The 18,814-nt window shown below is 38.4% G+C and overlaps 3 protein-coding genes and 1 pseudogene across 6 annotated transcripts; 1 reads left to right on the plus strand and 3 right to left on the minus strand.

Moving 5' to 3' along the window:
- Positions 1-261: 261 nt before the first annotated feature.
- LOC147296093 (G-type lectin S-receptor-like serine/threonine-protein kinase LECRK3) lies at positions 262-1,955 on the minus strand. The gene has a single exon (XM_086230060.1). It carries the CDS (start codon positions 1,943-1,945, stop codon positions 290-292), a length of 1,656 nt encoding a protein of 551 aa, XP_086086186.1. The 5' UTR covers positions 1,946-1,955; the 3' UTR covers positions 262-289.
- Positions 1,956-1,976: 21 nt separating this feature from the next.
- LOC147296094 (110 kDa U5 small nuclear ribonucleoprotein component CLO pseudogene) lies at positions 1,977-6,148 on the plus strand (annotated as a pseudogene).
- Positions 6,124-8,957, minus strand: LOC147296095 (G-type lectin S-receptor-like serine/threonine-protein kinase LECRK3). Its single transcript, XM_086230058.1, has one exon. The coding sequence runs from the start codon at positions 8,723-8,725 to the stop codon at positions 6,311-6,313; it is 2,415 nt and encodes an 804-aa protein (XP_086086184.1). The 5' UTR covers positions 8,726-8,957; the 3' UTR covers positions 6,124-6,310.
- Positions 8,958-11,204: 2,247 nt separating this feature from the next.
- LOC147296096 (G-type lectin S-receptor-like serine/threonine-protein kinase LECRK3) lies at positions 11,205-18,684 on the minus strand. 4 transcript variants are annotated; one of them, XM_086243272.1, is made up of 4 exons: positions 18,630-18,677; positions 18,458-18,543; positions 15,591-15,794; positions 11,205-13,721 (listed from the first exon to the last, which is right to left on the minus strand). In XM_086243272.1, the coding sequence occupies exons 3-4, from the start codon at positions 15,670-15,672 to the stop codon at positions 11,392-11,394; spliced, it is 2,412 nt and encodes an 803-aa protein (XP_086099398.1). In that variant the 5' UTR covers positions 15,673-15,794; positions 18,458-18,543; positions 18,630-18,677; the 3' UTR covers positions 11,205-11,391. The 4 variants fall into 4 exon arrangements, with proteins under 4 accessions (XP_086099398.1, XP_086099390.1, XP_086099409.1 ...); XM_086243264.1 differs by having other exon boundaries at positions 18,458-18,684; XM_086243283.1 differs by lacking the exons at positions 18,458-18,543; positions 18,630-18,677 and adding an exon at positions 17,906-18,226.
- Positions 18,685-18,814: the final 130 nt, after the last annotated feature.

The following is an 18,814-nucleotide window of genomic DNA, read 5'->3' on the forward strand; positions in this document are numbered from 1 at the left end:
TTTGGAGATGAACCGAATTGATGTAACCTTCTGAACGGGGGAAAGAAAAGTCTCAAGTCGTTTGTACTTTGCATGAGTGGCCTTCCTTAATTGCTTATAAACCTTTCTTTTTAGGGTGGTTCAATTGAAAATAAAGAATATTTGCTGCAATGTCTGCGTTTACATAGAGGAAAATTGATACATTCTTAATCATGATTATTATTCATTCATTAGTATACACTAAGGAAGATATCTGACTTACCAAGTTTATTGTTTTCAGTTCTTGATAATCAAACTTGCATACAAGGACTTAAAATATTGAACTTATAAATGATGATGGATTGGGTGGAACTGAGACTTCAACAGTTCCTTCAAGCATCTGTGTCACTTTCTTTATCGTTGGTCTGAGTGACGGATCCTCCTGAATGCACCACATTGCGATCATCACGTACTTCTCCATCCTCTGAATATCATCTAGTGCCTCATCATCATTCTCCAATAGCAGGTGCAGTTCCCTTCGGATATAGCAGTCATACGCCCAATCAGCTAGTACCATTTGATCTTCATCCTCTGCCTGTTCAAAATTCTTCCTGCAGCAGATGATCTCTAATAACAAAATGCCATAGCTATAAACATCCACCTTCACTGTGATGGGCAAGTTTTTGAACCATTCAGGAGCCACATATCCTCTTGTTCCCCTGATTCCAGTAGTAGTTCGAGTCTGGTCCGTTCTCAAAAGCTTGGCTAATCCAAAGTCGGAAATTCTTGCTGTGAAAGAGTCATCAAGAAGAATGTTTTGAGGCTTAATGTCACAATGTATGATTTGGCTGTTGCACTCTTCATGCAAATACAAGAGCCCTCTTGCAATTCCTAAGGCAATTTGGCTTCTTCGGTACCAGTTTGGCCTTGACTCTCCAAAAAGGAAGTTTGCTAGAGAGTCGTTGCTCATAAACTCATATACAAGAAGCCGGTGTTGCCCATCATTACAAAATCCTAGTAGTTGGACTAGATTTCTGTGGTTTGTTCTGCCAATTGCGCTCATTTCAGCTTTGAATTCCAAATCACCTTCTTTAATTGCATTTACTAATCTTTTAACAGCCACACATTTTCCATTATCAGATGCTAAAACTCCTTTGAAAACTGTTGCAAAAGCACCACGGCCTAGTTCTTCCTTGAATCCATTGGTAGCTTCTTCTAGCTGCACATAAGTGAAATATTTCAAATTTGTATCTGGCATGACTTGGTAAGGTTGAGGCACCCTTGCTTTTCTATAATAAATGCGTGAAACAACCAAATAGGTAATTAGCAGTAAGAGGAAATTCAGAAACCCCGAGCTACTGAGGAGCACTGATCCGATGAGTATCAGAGTTGAATTGTTTTTCCTTGAATTTGTGCTTGCAGGTTTCAAAGTAGAATTGCCTTTCCTTATTTTGATCAGAGCTTTTCCACCAACACTGGGATCAATCCTCCCATTCGAAAGAGGGATTCTCTTCTTCCAACACTCACCGCCTCTGAAAATGGCAACGGCACAGAAACAATCACTCAGGCAAGTTTGCCTGCACCAATCCTCACTTACCGACTGAAAATGCTCATAATCAGAGTCAGGCCAATCTGTGTTTGACATCTCTTGAAAATCAAAAAGATCCGTCTCGGGTGAGGCTTCATCACAACTTTGTGAAATGAAGGTCTGTTTGCATCCTTTGAGCTCATCATTTGGATCAATAAAGGTGTAACCATTTGGGCACTGGCAAATGGGTCCTTCATCATGTCTACAAAGGCTGTTGAACCCACATGCACCACCGCCTGTATCTTGCCTAATGCTCATGCAAAGATCTGAAGGTGTGACGGAGACAGTAGACCAAGCCATGGGCCACCTTCCAATACTTGAGCCGGTGCTCTTGGGGTAAACATAATGCCTCAAAACTCCATCATACTCCAGAGTTGCTCTCTGGTAGAAATCTTGCATTGAAAGTGTATTGTTTGACACCATTTCAAGAATGGTTCCGTTCCTGGCTGTAAGGTAAATAGGGCCAGACTGGTTGAAGATGACCTGAAAGCCAAGTAGCCAACCTCTGTATTTTTGGCTGGCCAATAAGCAGAATTGGCAGATTCTTGTGGGAAATTTGTTGTGTAAAGCAAGGGATTTCCATCAGATGGCAGTGTAAACATGAATCTACCTTTTGAGTAATTTGTCGCTGTATAGTGAGCAAAGAGTATGCTGTTTTGCTTTAGAGTCTATGTGGGTACGATTGTATCTGTTGGTTCATCAAAACTCTCCCACAAAATGGTTGAATTTGTATTGGCCAGCACAAAATTTCCTGTGTCAAGAATGGCAGCATGGGAAACTGCAGTAGTAGCAGCAGTACTATCAGCAGACCATATTTGCTTGCCTGTTGCACTATCAATTAGCCTTAACTTAGATCTTCAATAAATAGATTAAAGACCAATCAATTAAACTGTATTGATTGACTTATGTGAATGTGTATTAATGCATGGTTCTCAGCCTCTGACTGAAGCTTTTTTACTTTTCAATTTTCATCCTCTAGGTCTAGGGGAAGCCACGACCGGGATTATGGTTGCAAGTCTTTTCCAAGGTTTCATTGCGGGGGGGTCGGGTCAGGTCTGCAAGTCGTGTTCTGTGTATATATAGAGGACATTACTTGGAAACTCGCTTAATGGTGGGGTCCGCGTGTGCCACGTCAGCACCACGTAAGTATTTAACGGTCTTCCTAACGATCAGACTAACGGAGTTATTCAATTGACAAAAAAGTTGATGTACTCTAATGAAAGTTTTTAAATCTACCCAACTAATAAGTGATGTATAATTGAGATATATATATGTAATTAACCCATAAAAGAATATACCAACACGTGTCTAGTTATAAACAATTGATGTCTTTCTCTCTCGTCCACGATTCCACTTCTCCTTTCTCTCTCTTCTGAAACCAAAACACTGTTTGAGTGCCGTTGATGTAAACTCCAGAACCCTCCTAAGTTATTTGTGCAAAAGCATGGGCCTAATGCAATCTCATCTCCATTACTTTGTATTGACAAAAAAGAAATCCCCATTACTGTTTCAAAACCAAAAAAAAACTGCCTAGATTTAGACCAAACCGCCACCGTCCTACGACTTCGGCGGAACAGCCGCCGCCGCCGCTCTGTTCGTCTCCTGTAAGCCCTGAAAAATTTCAAATTTGAAAGCTCGTTAATTTCTCAAAACCTTTCAATTTGAATTATATTTTCTCAAAAAAAATCGATTAAAAGTCGTGATTTTTCAGGCATGGGAGCGGCGTAGAGTGGGGTGGCGTCGACCCGAATGCGAAGTTTGTTTTCTATTTCCTGTTAACAAATAGCAAGCAAGCGGCGGAGTAATCAGTTTACAAGTAAGTTTAGTTTAGTTTACGAAATCTGAGTGAAAATTGAAAAGCTTCTGTAAACTAAAACTAGTTTACACTAGGATTGGGAATACTAATAATAGCCCACTAGGAAGTTGTTTCGGTGTTGAAGTTGGTTTGCTTTACTTCCTAGGATTTCTAATACTAATGTAACACCCTATTATAAGAATAAGACTCCTGTCGTATTATAATATTGTCTCTCTATTTGCCCTTTCTTAATTTTCCATACAAGTTAGAAAAAGTTTTCAGATTTTATTGAATTGGTGGTAGACCTCTGCCTTTGGCACTTTGCTTTGCCTGCTTCAAATTCAAATCCACTTACAGCAGATCTTTTTTTTTTTTTTTTTATTTGTTAAAATGGATGATGATAATAGTCTATGCTATGACGAGTTATTGATAACCACATAACTGCTGCCTCTTCAACTGCCGGTAATCATGTACAAGTTACTGATCCCGTTGCAGGAAATGTTTGCTTTGCAAGTGCTACGGCAGGATGGTCATTCACATTGCAATCATTTGCTAAGCTATATGTTAAATTCCATCGGATCCCTTTTGATACAGATAAGTTTGCTTCTCATCTCTGGGGAGATATGTACTATCATCCGGATGCCAGGGCTTTCGGGAGAAAAACCCCTGCCAGTGGAGGAGAAAGGTCGTTTGTTCAGTTTGTGCTTGAACCCCTGTATAAAATTTATAGCCAGGTGATTGGAGAACATGAAAAGAGTGTGGAGGCAACTCTTTCAGAATTCGGTGTCACCCTTAGGGCCAATGCAGCTTACAAATTGAATGTTAGACATCTGCTGAGGTAGGCTTCTAGCTCAGCTTTTGGCTCTGCCTCAGGCTTCACTGATATGTTGGTTCAACATATTCCTTCCCTGAATGACAGAGGTGCAACTAGGAAAGTTGATCATATATACACTGGACTAAATAAGGAGTACTCTTTAATTTACAAGGCCATGAAAAATTGTGATCCTAATGGCCCTTTGATGGTAAATGTGACTAAATTGTATCCCAAGTCCGACTGCAGTGCGTTTGATGCATTTGGCTGGGTATATAGTGGCAAGATTCAGACAGGGCAGAGTGTACGTGTGTTGGGAGAAGGCTATTCACCGGAGGAGGGCGAGGAGGACATGACAGTCAAAGAAGTGACAAAATTATGGCTTTATCAAGCTCGAGATAGGATTCCAGTAGCTGAGGCTGCTGCTGGTACTTGGGTCCTTATTGAAGGTGTGGATACGTCTATAATGAAATCTGCCACACTGTGTAATTATGATCATGCTCATGAGGATGCTGCTTACATATTCCGTCCTCTTCAGTTCAATACTATCCCAGTTGTGAAAATGGCAATTGAGCCTCTAAATCCAAGTGAGTTGCCAAAAATGGTGGAGGGTCTTAGAAAGATCAGCAAGAGTTATCCTCTTGCAATCATTAAAGTTGAGGAGTCTGGGGAGCACACAATATCTGGTACAGGAGAGCTTTACTTGGATTCCATCATGAAGGACCTTAGAGAGCTCTATCTCCATTCGCAAATAGAAGTTAAGGTTGCAAACCCTTTTGTTTCGTTCTGTGAAACAATGGAGGAATCTTCATCAAGGAAGTGTTTTGCTGAAACGCCCAACAAGAAGAATAAAATAACTATGATTGCAGAGCCATTGGAAAGAGGACTTGCAGAGGACATTGAGAAGGGTGTTGTAACCATTGAAAATTGGTCAGAGAAGGACATAGGTAATTTCTTCCAGACTAGATATGAGTGGGATGTTCTTGTTGCACAGTCCATATGGGCATTTGGCCCTAATGATCATAAATATTATAGTAACAAGGGACCTAACATTCTATTAGACAACTCACTTTTTAGGCTTGACCTTTTATTAGGGACCTAAGATGTTGCTGAATGCAGTGAAGGATTCCATTGTTCAAGGGTTTCAGTGAGGTGCTCGAGAAGGACCCCTTTGTGGTGAGCCCATGAGAAATGTTAAGTTCAAAATAGTTGATGCAAGTATTGCACCTGAGCCACTGCACCGTGGATCTGGTCATCATTCCCACAGCGTGAAGTGTGGCCTATTCATCTTTCTTGATGGCAACCCCACGGCTTATGGAGCCAGTATATTATGTGGAGATACAAACGCCAATTGACTGTATTTCTGCAATCAAAGCTGTTCTATCTTGCAGGTGTGGACAACATGTTTTTGTTCCTCAACCTATTGCTGGGACCCCAGCTTCTATCGTTAAGGCATTTTTACCTGTGATAGAATCTTTTGGTTTAGAGACGGACTTGAGGTACCATACTGAAGGGCAAGCATTTTGCCTCTCAGTTTTTGATCATTGGGCTATAGTTCCTGGGGATCCTCTTGACAAGGGGATTGTTTTGCGACCACTTGAACCTCCACCTCATCACCACCTGGCTCGTGAGTTTATGGTCAAGACAAGACGTAGAAAGGGGATGAGTGACAATGTGAGGTTCAACAAATTTTTTGATGAGTCCATGATGCTGGAACTGGCTCAGCACTCGGCAGGTATCTGATCGATCTTCATCAGCACAGATGGAATGCTACGGTACTCCTGGCGTTACATGATCCAGTGTCTTCTTTGAACAGAAGCAGTTGGTTTTGTTGTCTCCTTTATAACCCCAAACAAATGTATATTTATGAAATTTATTTTTGTTTTTTATTGAATTATCTAATTAATTTCCTCTCACTCAAGATCAACTTTGGATCCTTCTTGCATCACTGGAAACGTGAACATAATAGGATAAAGAAGAATAATTATTTTTATTATTTCCAGAATAATTATTTTTATTGAGACATCTTAAACGAAATTGTTATACATTCATTACTACATATTAAATTAAGGACTACCAGATGGTTTGGGGTCCTTGATGATCAAACACACAAAGTTCTGATATTCAGAAGTATTGAATTATAATTGTAAGCAAGCACTTAGAGTATTGAGCTTATGAATGAGGATGGGTCAGGTGGAACTGAGACTTCAACACTTCCTTCAAGCATCTGTGTCACTTTCATCATGGTGGGTCTCAATGATGGATCCTCCTGAATGCACCAGATTGCAATCATCACATACTTCTCCATCTTCTTCATGTCTTCAATTGTCTCATCGTTCTCCAAAAGCAGGTGCAGTTTCTTTTGCTTATAGCAATCAAAAGCCCAATCAGCTAGTATCATTTGATCCTCATCCTCTACCTCTGCTTCAAAATTCTTCCTGCAACATATAATCTCTAATAACAAAATGCCATAGCTGTAAACATCCACCTTCACTGTGATGGGCAAGTTTTTGAACCATTCAGGTGCCACGTACCCTTTTGTTCCCCTAATTCCAGTAGTTGTTCGAGTCTGGTCTAATTTCAAAAGCTTGGCCAATCCGAAGTCAGAAATTCTAGCTGTGAAAGAATCATCAAGAAGAATGTTTTGGGGCTTAATGTCACAGTGTACAATTTGGCTGCTGCACTCCTCATGCAAATACAAGAGCCCTCTTGCAGTTCCCAATGCAATTTGCCTTCTTTGGTACCAATTTGGCCTCGAGTCTCCAAAGAGGAAGCTTGCTAGAGAGCCATTTCTCATAAACTCATATACAAGAAGCCGGTTCTGCCCTTCGTTACAGAATCCAAGTAGTTGGACTAAATTTCTGTGATTTGTTCTGCCAATTGCGCTCACTTCAGCTTTGAATTCCAAGTCATCTTCTCTAACCTTACCATCTAAACTTTTGACAGCAACACATTTCCCATTATCAGATGCTAAAACTCCTTTAAAAACTGTTGCAGAAGCACCACGACCCAGTTCTTCCTTGAATTCCTTGGTAGCTTCTTTCAGCTCCTCATACGTGAAATAGTTGATATTCATGCCTAGCATGGCTTGGTGAGGTTGAACCACCATAGCTTTTCTAGAATAGATGCGAGAAACAACCAAATAGGTTACCAATGGTAATAGGAAATTCAAAACCCCCAAGCAACTCAGGAGCACCGATCCAACAATGATGAGAGTTGAATTATCTTTGTTTTTTGTATTTGTACTTGGAGGTCTCAAAGTGGAATTGCCTTTCCTTATTTTGATAAGAGCTTTTCCAGTAATACTGGGATCAATCATCCCATTGGAAAAAGGGAGTCCCTTCTTATAACACTGTCCGGTGTTGAAAATGGCAACAGCACAAAAACAATCATCTAAGCAACTCTGTCTGCACCAATCCTCAGCTACCCCCTGAAAATGCTCATAATCCAAGAAAGGCATATTCGTGTACTGCATCTCTTGTAAATCGAAATCATCTGTCTCTGGTGAGGCTTCGTCACAGCTTTGCGAAACAAAATTCTGCTTGCATCCTTTGAACACATCTTTTGGATCAACAAAGGTGTACCCATTTGGGCACTGGCAAGTTGGTCCTTGGTCATCAAGTGTACACAAGCTGTTGAACCCACATGCACCACCACCACCTGAGCTCTCCACAATTGACAAGCAGATATTTGGAGGTATGAAGGAGGAAGTGGACCAAGCCATAGGAAACCTTCCCACACTCGAGCCAGTGCTCTTGGGGTAAACGTAGTGCCTCAAAACTCCATCATAGTCCAGAGTTGCTTTCTGGTAGAAATCTTGCACTGAAAATGTATTGTTTGATATCATACTAAGTATGCTTCCGTTCCTGGATGTAAGGTAAATAGGGCCAGACTGGTTGAAGATGACCTGAAAGCCAACATTTGTACTTTTGGCTGACCAATAAGCAGAATTGGCAGAATCTTGTGGGAAATTTGTTGTGTAAAGCAAGAGATCTCCATCAGATTCGAGTGTAAACATGAATCTACCTTTTGAGTAATTTGTCGCCGTATAGTGAGCAAAGAGTATGCTGTTTTGATTTAGAGTCTGTGTGGGTAGGATTGTATCTGTTGGTTCATCAAAACTCTCCCACAAATTTTTTGAATTTGTGTTGGCCAGCACAAAATTTCCTGTGTCAAGCATGGCTGCATAGGAAACTCCAGTAGTAGCAGCAGTATTAGCAGACCATATTTGCTTTCCAGTTGCAATATCATTGAGCCTTAACTGGCCATCATTGGTCAGTTCAACTTTGGATCCTTGTGGCACTAGATTGTCCCCATTGGCTGACCACACAATGGTTCTCTCTGGTATTTCATTGAACCAGATGGCTAGGAGGAACCCCTCTTTTCCAATTTGTTGAAAACCGAAAGCAAATTCACCAGATGGGGATGGCCAGGATGAGTTATCGTTTCGTGCAGTAAGGGATGAGCCTAAAGATATGTTTCTGTGAGTTTGAGCTATGGTGGAACATGGGAGAATGAACATGAAAACGAAGAAGCTTAAGCAGAGATGAAGATGTATCAGAGCAAAAGCCATGATGGTAACGATGAGTATTTTGCTACAAACTGATGATCAAACTTGACTTAGATCTTCAATAAATAGATTAAAGACCAATCAATTAAACTTATTGATTGCCTTATGTGAATGTGTATTAATGCATGGTTCTCAGCCTCTGACTGAAGCTTTTTTACTTTTCAATTTTCATCCTCTAGGTCTAGGGGAAGCCACGACCGGGATTATGGTTGCAAGTCTTTTCCAAGGTTTCATTGCTGGGGGGTCAGGTCAGGTCTGCAAGTCGTGTTCTGTGTATATATAGAGGACATTACTTGGAAACTCCCTTCTTTGACTCCTTCAAGCATTCATGCCTCTCTTTATTGCTTGACTTCATCAGTAATATTGAGCTTGACTTCATCAATGAAGAAATAAATAAATTAATAAAGGCTCCATGATAGATTTAGAGTTTGAGCTTTGGCACTTTGGACTATGCTTGCAAGTCTTTTTCAAGGTTTTATTTGCTTGGGGGGGTCAGGTACAGAGCTACTGCAAAGTCGTTTTCAGTGTTAATAATATACAGGGCATAACTTGGAAACTGGCTTCGTCGTTTTCGGTGGTTATACACAGGGCATTACTTGGAAACTCCCTCTTTGATTTCTTCAACCATTCATTCCTGTTTATTGCTTACGCGGCATGGCATGGTTTGAGTCTTTGACTCAGGTTTATTAATTAAAAAGTGTATTATAAGATCAATTACTCTAATGTTTAGGCTGTTTAGCTCATGCCTGGATAAAAGGTCAAGCCACTTAAACTTTTTAAATGAAAATCAATGATTCTTTGGATTAATTTATGCATTATGTAAAGCGTGGAAAGCAGAAAGCTCACATGAGTTGTAAAACTATGTGGTTTTAGAGCAAGTGGCATTGTTATCAACCCTCATCCAATTCACCCTATCCACAACAAATTTTTTTAAAAAGATAAAAAATCACATTACTTATCAGTACGTTATCACTCCTTTAATTTTTCAAAAACACCATTATATAACAAAAAATAGAATAATTCATACAATATAAACACTCGTATTCAGTTAATTTTGTACGTTATAAAAGTTACTAAAGATGTTATGGGTTCACAATGTTAAAGATGTTTAAATTTGAATATGTTATTTCCTAAATTAAAAAGAAATGAATCGACAAAAATTTATTAAATATCTGATAAAATAATATTTTTTCATCAAACGATATATAGAAAAATGATGATGTAAATTTAGGACCTTAGAAGTAAATATTTTTAACCATTAAAATTAGGGGTGGACTTAACTCAATGCAACCCGACCAACCCAACCAAAATGGGTTGGGTTGGTTCGGTTTCTAACACCCAATTTAGAGAGGTCGGTTCATAACCCGACCTCAAATGGGTTGGTTAGCGAGTTGATATTCCAAATAACCGATCAAACCCGACCTAAAAAAAAAAAATTAAATTAAATTAAATATTCACATGTCTAGTTTCTCATCTCACCTTATTTAGAATGGTCAAAGGCTCAAAGCAATGGAAACTCATCTCACCTTCCCTAGTTTCATAGCCTATGTTCTTTAATATCATAATAAGTTAATATTAATCTTTCACATGAATTTATTCTTTAATATATTAATATTAATGTTTCACATATATGGCTTTTTTGTTATATATGTGATTGTAATTGTTCCACTGTAAAAGCAGGTATGCACTAAATTGAGTTGATGTGTAAAAAATAGAGACAATAATTTTATAACTTACAGAGGGTTTCATTCATTTTTAATTTGGGCCTAAATTTTAATTGTATTTTGAGACATGTCCAAACCGATCAAACTGACCAACCCAACCCGACTTTAATTGGTTTGGTTTGGTTCGATTGTTTCACCTTCATTGGGTTGGTTTGGTTTGAAAAATCACCAACCCGAAGGCATTGGTTTGGTCTATGGTTTGAGAGCTAAACTGAACCAAACCAACCTGTGTCCACTCCTAATTAAATTTACAAGCTCACCCAATAAAAAGAATTATTAATTAAATTTCAAAATTTGTAAGAAAAAAAAAAAACGAAAACTTGAAGTATCAACTGAAAAATTGAAATTTATGCCAAAAAAACTCAAAAATTGAAAAGGTGTAAAAAAGCCGCCTTAAGAATGCAATCTTGTTGGCTAATTTGCAGAGCACGCGGATCACAATCCATGATGCTCTACAATAATGTGAGGTTCAATAAATTTTTTGGGGAGTCCATGATGCTGGAACTGGCTCAGCACTCAGCAGGCATCTGATTGATCTTCATCAGCACAGATGGAATGCTATGGTACTCCTGGCTTTACATGATCCAGTGTCTTCTTTGAACAGAAGCAGTTGGTTTTGTTGTCTCCTTTATAACCCAAAACAAATGTATATTTATGAAATTTATTTTTGTTTTTATTGAATTATCTAATTAATTTCCTCTCACTCAAGGTCAACTTTGGATCCTTCTTGCATCACTGGAAACGTGAACATAATAGGATAAAGAAGAATAATTATTTTTATTATTTCCAGAATAATTATTTTTATTGAGACATCTTAAACGAAATTGTTATACATTCATTACTACATATTAAATTAAGGACTACCAGATGGTTTGGGGTCCTTGATGATCAAACACACAAAGTTCTGATATTCAGAAGTATTGAATTATAATTGTAAGCAAGCACTTAGAGTATTGAGCTTATGAATGAGGATGGGTCAGGTGGAACTGAGACTTCAACACTTCCTTCAAGCATCTGTGTCACTTTCATCATGGTGGGTCTCAATGATGGATCCTCCTGAATGCACCAGATTGCAATCATCACATACTTCTCCATCTTCTTCATGTCTTCAATTGTCTCATCGTTCTCCAAAAGCAGGTGCAGTTTCTTTTGCTTATAGCAATCAAAAGCCCAATCAGCTAGTATCATTTGATCCTCATCCTCTATATTTGCTTCAAAATTCTTCCTGCAACATATAATCTCTAACAACAAAATGCCATAGCTGTAAACATCCACCTTCACTGTGATGGGCAAGTTTTTGAACCATTCAGGTGCCACGTACCCTTTTGTTCCCCTAATTCCAGTAGTTGTTCGAGTCTGGTCTAATTTCAAAAGCTTGGCTAATCCGAAGTCAGAAATTCTAGCTGTGAAAGAATCATCAAGAAGAATGTTTTGGGGCTTAATGTCACAGTGTACAATTTGGCTGCTGCACTCCTCATGCAAATACAAGAGCCCTCTTGCAGTTCCCAATGCAATTTGCCTTCTTTGGTACCAATTTGGCCTCGAGTCTCCAAAGAGGAAGCTTGCTAGAGAGCCATTTCTCATAAACTCATATACAAGAAGCCGGTTCTGCCCTTCGTTACAGAATCCAAGTAGTTGGACTAAATTTCTGTGATTTGTTCTGCCAATTGCGCTCACTTCAGCTTTGAATTCCAAGTCATCTTCTCTAACCTTACCATCTAAACTTTTGACAGCAACACATTTCCCATTATCAGATGCTAAAACTCCTTTAAAAACTGTTGCAGAAGCACCACGACCCAGTTCTTCCTTGAATTCATTGGTAGCTACTTTCAGCTCCTCATATGTGAAATACTTGATATTCATGCCTAGCATGGCTTGGTGAGGTTGAACCACCATAGCTTTTCTAGAATAGATGCGAGAAACAACCAAATAGGTTACCAATGGTAATAGGAAATTCAAAACCCCCAAGCAACTCAGGAGCACCGATCCAACAATGATGAGAGTTGAATTGTTTTTCCTTGAATTTGTGCTTGCAGGTTTCAAAGTAGAATTGCCTTTCCTTATTTTGATCAGAGCTTTTCCACCAACACTGGGATCAGTCCTCCCATTCGAAAGGGGGTTTCTCTTCTTCCAACACACATTGCCTCTGAAAATGGCAACGGCACAGAAACAATCACTCAGGCAAGTTCGCCTGCACCAATCCTCACTTACCGACGGAAAATGCTCATAATCAGAGCGAGGCCAATCCGTGTTTGACATCTCTTGAAAATCAAAAAGATCCGTCTCGGGTGAGGCTTCATCACAACTTTGTGAAATGAAGGTCTGTTTGCATCCTTTGACCTCATCATTTGGATCAATAAAGGTGTAACCATTTGGGCACCGGCAAATGGGTCGTCCTTCATCATGTCTACAAAAGCTGTTGAACCCACATGCACCACCGCCTGTATCTTGCGTAATGCTCATGCAAAGATCTGAAGGTGTGACGGAGACAGTAGACCAAGCCATGGGCCACCTTCCGATACTTGAGCCGGTGCTCTTGGGGTAAACATAATGCCTCAAAACTCCATCATACTCCAGAGTTGCTCTCTGGTAGAAATCTTGCATTGAAAGTGTATTGTTTGATACCATTTCAAGAATGGTTCCGTTGCTGGCTTTAAGGTAAATAGGGCCAGACTGGTTGAAGATGACCTGAAAGCCAGTACCGCTAGTTTGGGTTGACCAATAAGCCAAATTGGGAGAATCTTGTGGGAAATTCGTTGTCTCAAGCAAGAGATTTCCATCAGATTGGAGTGTAAACATGAATCTGCCTCTTGAGTAATTTGTTGATGTGTAGCGAGCAAAGAGTATGCTGCTGTGATTTAGAGTCTGTGTGGGCAGGAATGTATCAGTTGGTAGAACAAAACTCTCCCACAAATTGATTGAATTTTGGTTGGCCAGCACAAAATTTCCTGTGTCCAGCATGGCTGCATAGGCAACTCCAGTTACAGTACCAGCAGAATCAGCAATCCATATTTGTTTGCCTGCTGCATCATTGAGCATAAACTGGCCATCACTGGTAAATTCAACCTTGGATCCCTCCGGCACTAGATTATTCCGGTTGGCTGACCACACAGTGGTTCTCTCTGGTATTTTGTTGAACCAGATGGCTAGGAGGAATCCATCTTTTCCAATTTGTTGAAAACCGAAAGCAAATTCACCAGACGGGGATGGCCAGGATGAGTTATCATTTCGTGCAGTAAGGGATGAGCCTAAAGATATGTTTCTGTGAGTTTGAGCTATGGTGGAACATGGGAGCAGTACAAGGAGAAGCAGAAAGCATGAAGTAAGTGGTAGTTCAAAAGCCATGGAACAAACTTGAATATTTCTCCAGGTAATAGGTGCAACAGATATATAGTGTCATAATCGGCAAAACATTATTAATATATTTAACTGCCGTCCTGCCAGTTAGCTTATTAACAACTATTTAATATTCCCAAATGACCAGAACATGTCTATACTTTTGTTAATATGTTGCCCTCCAACAAATAGTGCCGGCCCTGAAGGGGGGCACCGAGTGTGACCGCTTAGGGCCCACCTTCAAGGGGGGTCCATAAATTTTTATATTATGTATATATTAATATATATATATATTAAAAAAAATAGTTGTTGGGTCTATTTATAATGTCTTCGTTGCAATTAGGTCCTTCTACTTATTGTGTCAGAACTATAGTTATCTAGTTTCTTTCTTTAGGCTTAGGCCCCCCTTTGTACCAAAAAAAAAAACTAGGTTCTTCTAAGATATAAAATTTGAATTATGCAACCTATTTTTCCTTAATTATTAGTTGAAAGCCACCTTTTTATTTCCTTAATTTGTGTTTAGTCAACTTGTTTCATTTTTCTTTGGCTTCTCACGTGAATCACAAGAGAAGCAAGCCAACATCCTCATCTGCATGGCAATGGATCCTTTTTGCCCTTGGGTTTACACCTCTTTTTTTTTTTTTTTTCATCAAAAATACATATCTTCTTTCTGGAAAGTTGGATTCAAAGAGCATGTTTGGCAAAGACGAATCTCTGCTTCTCCATATAGTCTTGTGAAAAACTGGTTTTTTTTTTTGTTATTCTCCACAGGCTCTTTCAATCTGAAAGAAATTAGAAATGTCCCATTAAGGTAAGAAGGTAATTAATGTTTGAGTGTGTGTTTTTCCCTTTTAATTTTTCTCTTATATTCTTATAAATTATTATTTTTTTTCAATTATTTTCTTGACGTTAAACCAAAATTTCTTAATTAATTTCTTGACGTGATCGAAAATTTCATAATTGATTTATTGTCAATTGTGAATTATTTTACAAAAAATTTTATTAAAGGCCCAATTTAAATTTCGCCCCTAGCCTTCCAAAGTCAGGGCCGGCCTGGCCAACAATAAGATTAGTTGACTACAATTTGGCTAATCTAGGAATATGTCGTCTTAGGCTCCAAGCTTGGAAAGTTTGAAAGCAACTTGGACCGCCAAAAGATGCTATCTCTAGAAGTCTTAACTTTTTTTTGGTTACATTGGAGATTCAGCGTGCTCTTGGGATTAGGGCATAGAGAGCTTAGAATGCTCAAATCCACTGATTTTGGGTATCAACTACATGTAGTAATTTATGCTCTGTGATGGGATTTGGAAAAGGAAATATAAAGTTGATATCTTCAAAATTGTTTGTTTAATCTTTGTTGGTTTGATTCTTGCACTCGATGTGTTTGTTAATTTATGCTTATTTTAGTCCATTATCCATTATATCCTTGATGATTTACTCCATTTGTCAGTGTTGTGCAACCATCTAGGCAGGAACTACTTAAAATTGACTGATTCATATTGAATAAGGTCATTTTCTTTTCAGGAAAAAAAAAATAAGAAAGAAGAATTGGTCGTTGTAATAATAAACCTTCTAGGCAGGGACAAATTAACATTCCCAAGTCCAAAACATGCATTCACGTTTGTTATTGTGTTCCTTGATAGTAACTTGGACGGTTGAAATATTTCTTTTTCATAGCCTTGGAAAATTAGTTGTAAGGCGAGAAAAGATGAAATGAATTAGATGCTATTATTTGCAACAACAAAAAAGAAGAAATTTGGGAGCAAAATCAAATTAAATCAATAACTGAACAGAGGTTCACAGCATACCTGGAACCTGCAAAATCAAAACTGCTATGCATGTTGCAAACTGGACACAAATGATGTAGAAACAGCTGAAAAGGAGCAACATGAAGTAGACTTTTTCATCAATGTCTCAGTCTGATCACGTGTCCAACTTCCAAACATTTGTGTCAGTGATGGGGTTTCTATGCCCTAGCTGCATGAATGGAGTCGGCCATCCAAAATATATTCCTACAGAGATGCACAAGAAAATATTAAGTAGAAGTAGTACATGACATAACCACCTAACAATTAACAAAAGAAAAAGTTAAGGAAATACAATACACTCAACTCATAACTTCCATCTACTCAAGATGAAGCCAATGGTAGAACATTTTCAGTTTATCCATTCAACACAGATGTTCACAACTGAAGGCACATTATAAACTCATAATCTGTTCTTTAGACAATCACTTGCATATAGTTATTTGGTATCCTTTCTAAGAAAGATTTCAAAGGCCTTTTCATAGGCATATGAGACATAATATACAACCATACTAGTAGAATCAACTGGAACATGGGAAATATATATGTACAATGTACCACAGGAACTAGCAGCAAGATAGAACTCAATGATTGATTTGTAACCAGAATAATGCTCCAGAGGTTAAATTTGAGTTTGCCATCGAATTTGAGTTTGACCTTAACCCACTCGATGATTCAATATTAACTCACCAAACTCTGTGCTCGCAGGAAAGCGTAAAACGTCAGATATAAGCTATTCTACATGTTTCACCAAATAGATAACCCAAACAGAAATAGTCTTCTCAATGCATTACCTACATTTGAGGAATAAGTAAGAAGATAGGGAGAGAGAGAGAGAGAGAGAGAGAGAGAAATGAAGTGACTAACTACATAGATCAATAAATTACTTGGGCAAAAACTCAAATAAAATTTTAAAATGCTTCCCACACAGAATACCGATTTCAAACATTCAATCATATGACTACCTTTCATGGAGCACTGTTAGCTTGTTATCATTTTTAATTTCATCATAGCGCCTCCCTTATCATTTGTTTATAAAACCAAGTTTGAGAGAGAGAGAGAGAGAGAGAGATTCATGAGCTCCCTTGGTACCAAGCCTCTGCTCAACATGATTGCAGAGGAGCGTGCTCAGCAGAGAGCTTTGCTTCCTCTGGGAATTTCAGATGAGTTCTCCAGCTTACAATCTGCATGCCAAAACCAACCATTTTAACCTTGTTATCACTTTTAATTTCATCATAGCACCTCCCTTATCTTTCTTTTATGAAACCAAAGTTCTCGACAGTGACTGAGTAAGAGAGAGAGAGAGAGAGAGAGAGAGAGAGAGAGAGAGAGAGAGAGAGAGAGAGAGAGATGAAGTGACTAATTAAATTGATCAATAATTTACTTGGGAAACAAAATCCATAAAATCTTTAAACTGCTCTCCCACAGAGCAAACATCTAATGAGAAGCATACACATCTAAGAAGGGGTGGGTGAATCTAGAATTTTCCATGGGAGTGGGCAGCCAACAACATACCAATACAATTAGTTTTATACTTCTGATCTACAAGACTCAACTTTACTCCATTATACGATCCATGTATTTCTTTTTCATAGAGTTGAAAAATTAGTTGTAAGGCGAAAGATGAATTGAATAAGTTGCTATTATTTGCAAAGAAAGATAAAGAAAGTATTTGATGACCAACAACTTGGAGCAAAATCAAATTAAACCAATAGCTGTACAGGGCTTCAAAGAGTTGAAAAATTAGTTGTAAGGCGAAAGATGAATTGAATAAGTTGCTATTATTTGCAAAGAAAGATAAAGAAAGTATTTGATGACCAACAGCTTGGAGCAAAATCAAATTAAATTAAACCAATAGCTGTACAGAGCTTCAAAGAAAGTATATGATCCATGTATTTCTTTTTCATAGAGTTGAAAAATTAGTTGTAAGGCGAAAGATGAATTGAATAAGTTGCTATTATTTGCAAAGAAAGATAAAGAAAGTATTTGATGACCAACAACTTGGAGCAAAATCAAATTAAACCAATAGCTGTACAGAGCTTCACCAAAGAAACCACCAATAAAATTCAGTCGATTAGTTAATTGGGCAACACCAACACCACATCATGACCGGTTTTTAGTCCATGTGATAAAAAGCAGTACGAATTGAGAGAACATAATATGCAGCAGAAAGGATTTCAATCATCAAGTAAACTAGGGGAAAAGGAAATACAAAAACTAACAGTCAAAGGAAGAAAGAAGAGCATATAAATATATACGGCCATACCCATAAAAAAAAATAATAAAAAAAGTGAGTGGGGGTGACAACAATTTGAGACCTTGCATTATCCATGACTTGGAAAGTTTTGAGGAGGAGCAAGAGGAGGAGGATCTTTTGCTCATGATTCGCCCTTGCATAAGAAAAGGATAAAAAATAATAATTCAATTCAACAAAAACAGAGCAGAATGAAAGTGACAGATGATATGAAACCCTAGATTAGATAAAAATAATCCCTAATTTTGAAAACCAGCCAGCAAACGATACATGGCAGTGATATCATCCTTTTGATATTCCACGTCGCTTACACTTAGGCCTTCATACTTGTTTACATACTCAAGCACACAGTCATTGGAACAATGAATTACTAGAAACCTATGAATGAATTCCAGGCCTCTTTGATCTTTTCAAGCCCTTGCTCGTTCAAGGGTGCGTCAATGCCGGAGCAAGTCAGAGTCCGTGAAGATATACAGTTTCAATCACCAATTGCTAATTTTATTTCCACTTCCCTAAACTTTCTCGGTAAACAAGCACATAATGACAGATCTAAACTTACAATTACTGTATAAAGACTAGTTGCCTTACCAAAAGCCCTAGAAAGATATGAAAGTACCAGTAAATGGGGTTTCGGACAGCAGCATAGAGCACACGTGGCAGGGGGAGGTGAGATCAGAGGCGTTGTATGATCACAAAATTAAACTGTAGAGAATGAAATTTAAAATTCAAACTGTGCATTCGGAGTTCTCCAGCTTACAATCTGCATGACAAAACTATGAAACCAAAACCTTTTTATCTCTTTTAATTTCATGATAGCACCTTCCTTATCTTTATTCTACCAAAACAAAGTTTATTCTCAACAGAGTGGGTGAGAGAGAGGGAGAGAGTGATCAATAATTACTTGGGAAAACAAATCAATCTGAAATGCCAAGGCCAATAGGAAATAGCTAGGTCTCTCACAACACCATTAGCT

The sequence above is a fragment of the Dryas octopetala genome, chromosome 1, assembly GCF_963921425.1.
Source record: "Dryas octopetala chromosome 1, drDryOcto1.1, whole genome shotgun sequence".
In the NCBI taxonomy this organism is placed as follows: Eukaryota; Viridiplantae; Streptophyta; class Magnoliopsida; order Rosales; family Rosaceae; genus Dryas; species Dryas octopetala.

What these genes read in the sequence shown, in the direction of transcription:
- LOC147296093 (XM_086230060.1), bottom strand. Translation starts at nt 1,945, where the DNA reads ATGCAAGATTTCTACCAGAGAGCAACTCTGGAGTATGATGGAGTTTTG.
- LOC147296095 (XM_086230058.1), bottom strand. Translation starts at nt 8,725, where the DNA reads ATGGCTTTTGCTCTGATACATCTTCATCTCTGCTTAAGCTTCTTCGTT.
- LOC147296096 (XM_086243264.1), bottom strand. Translation starts at nt 15,672, where the DNA reads ATGTTGCTCCTTTTCAGCTGTTTCTACATCATTTGTGTCCAGTTTGCA. An exon ending in TTTGATTTTGCAGGTTCCAG is followed by an intron (nt 13,722 to 15,590) that starts GTATGCTGTGAA and finishes GTTCCACCATAG; the next exon opens with CTCAAACTCACAGAAACATA.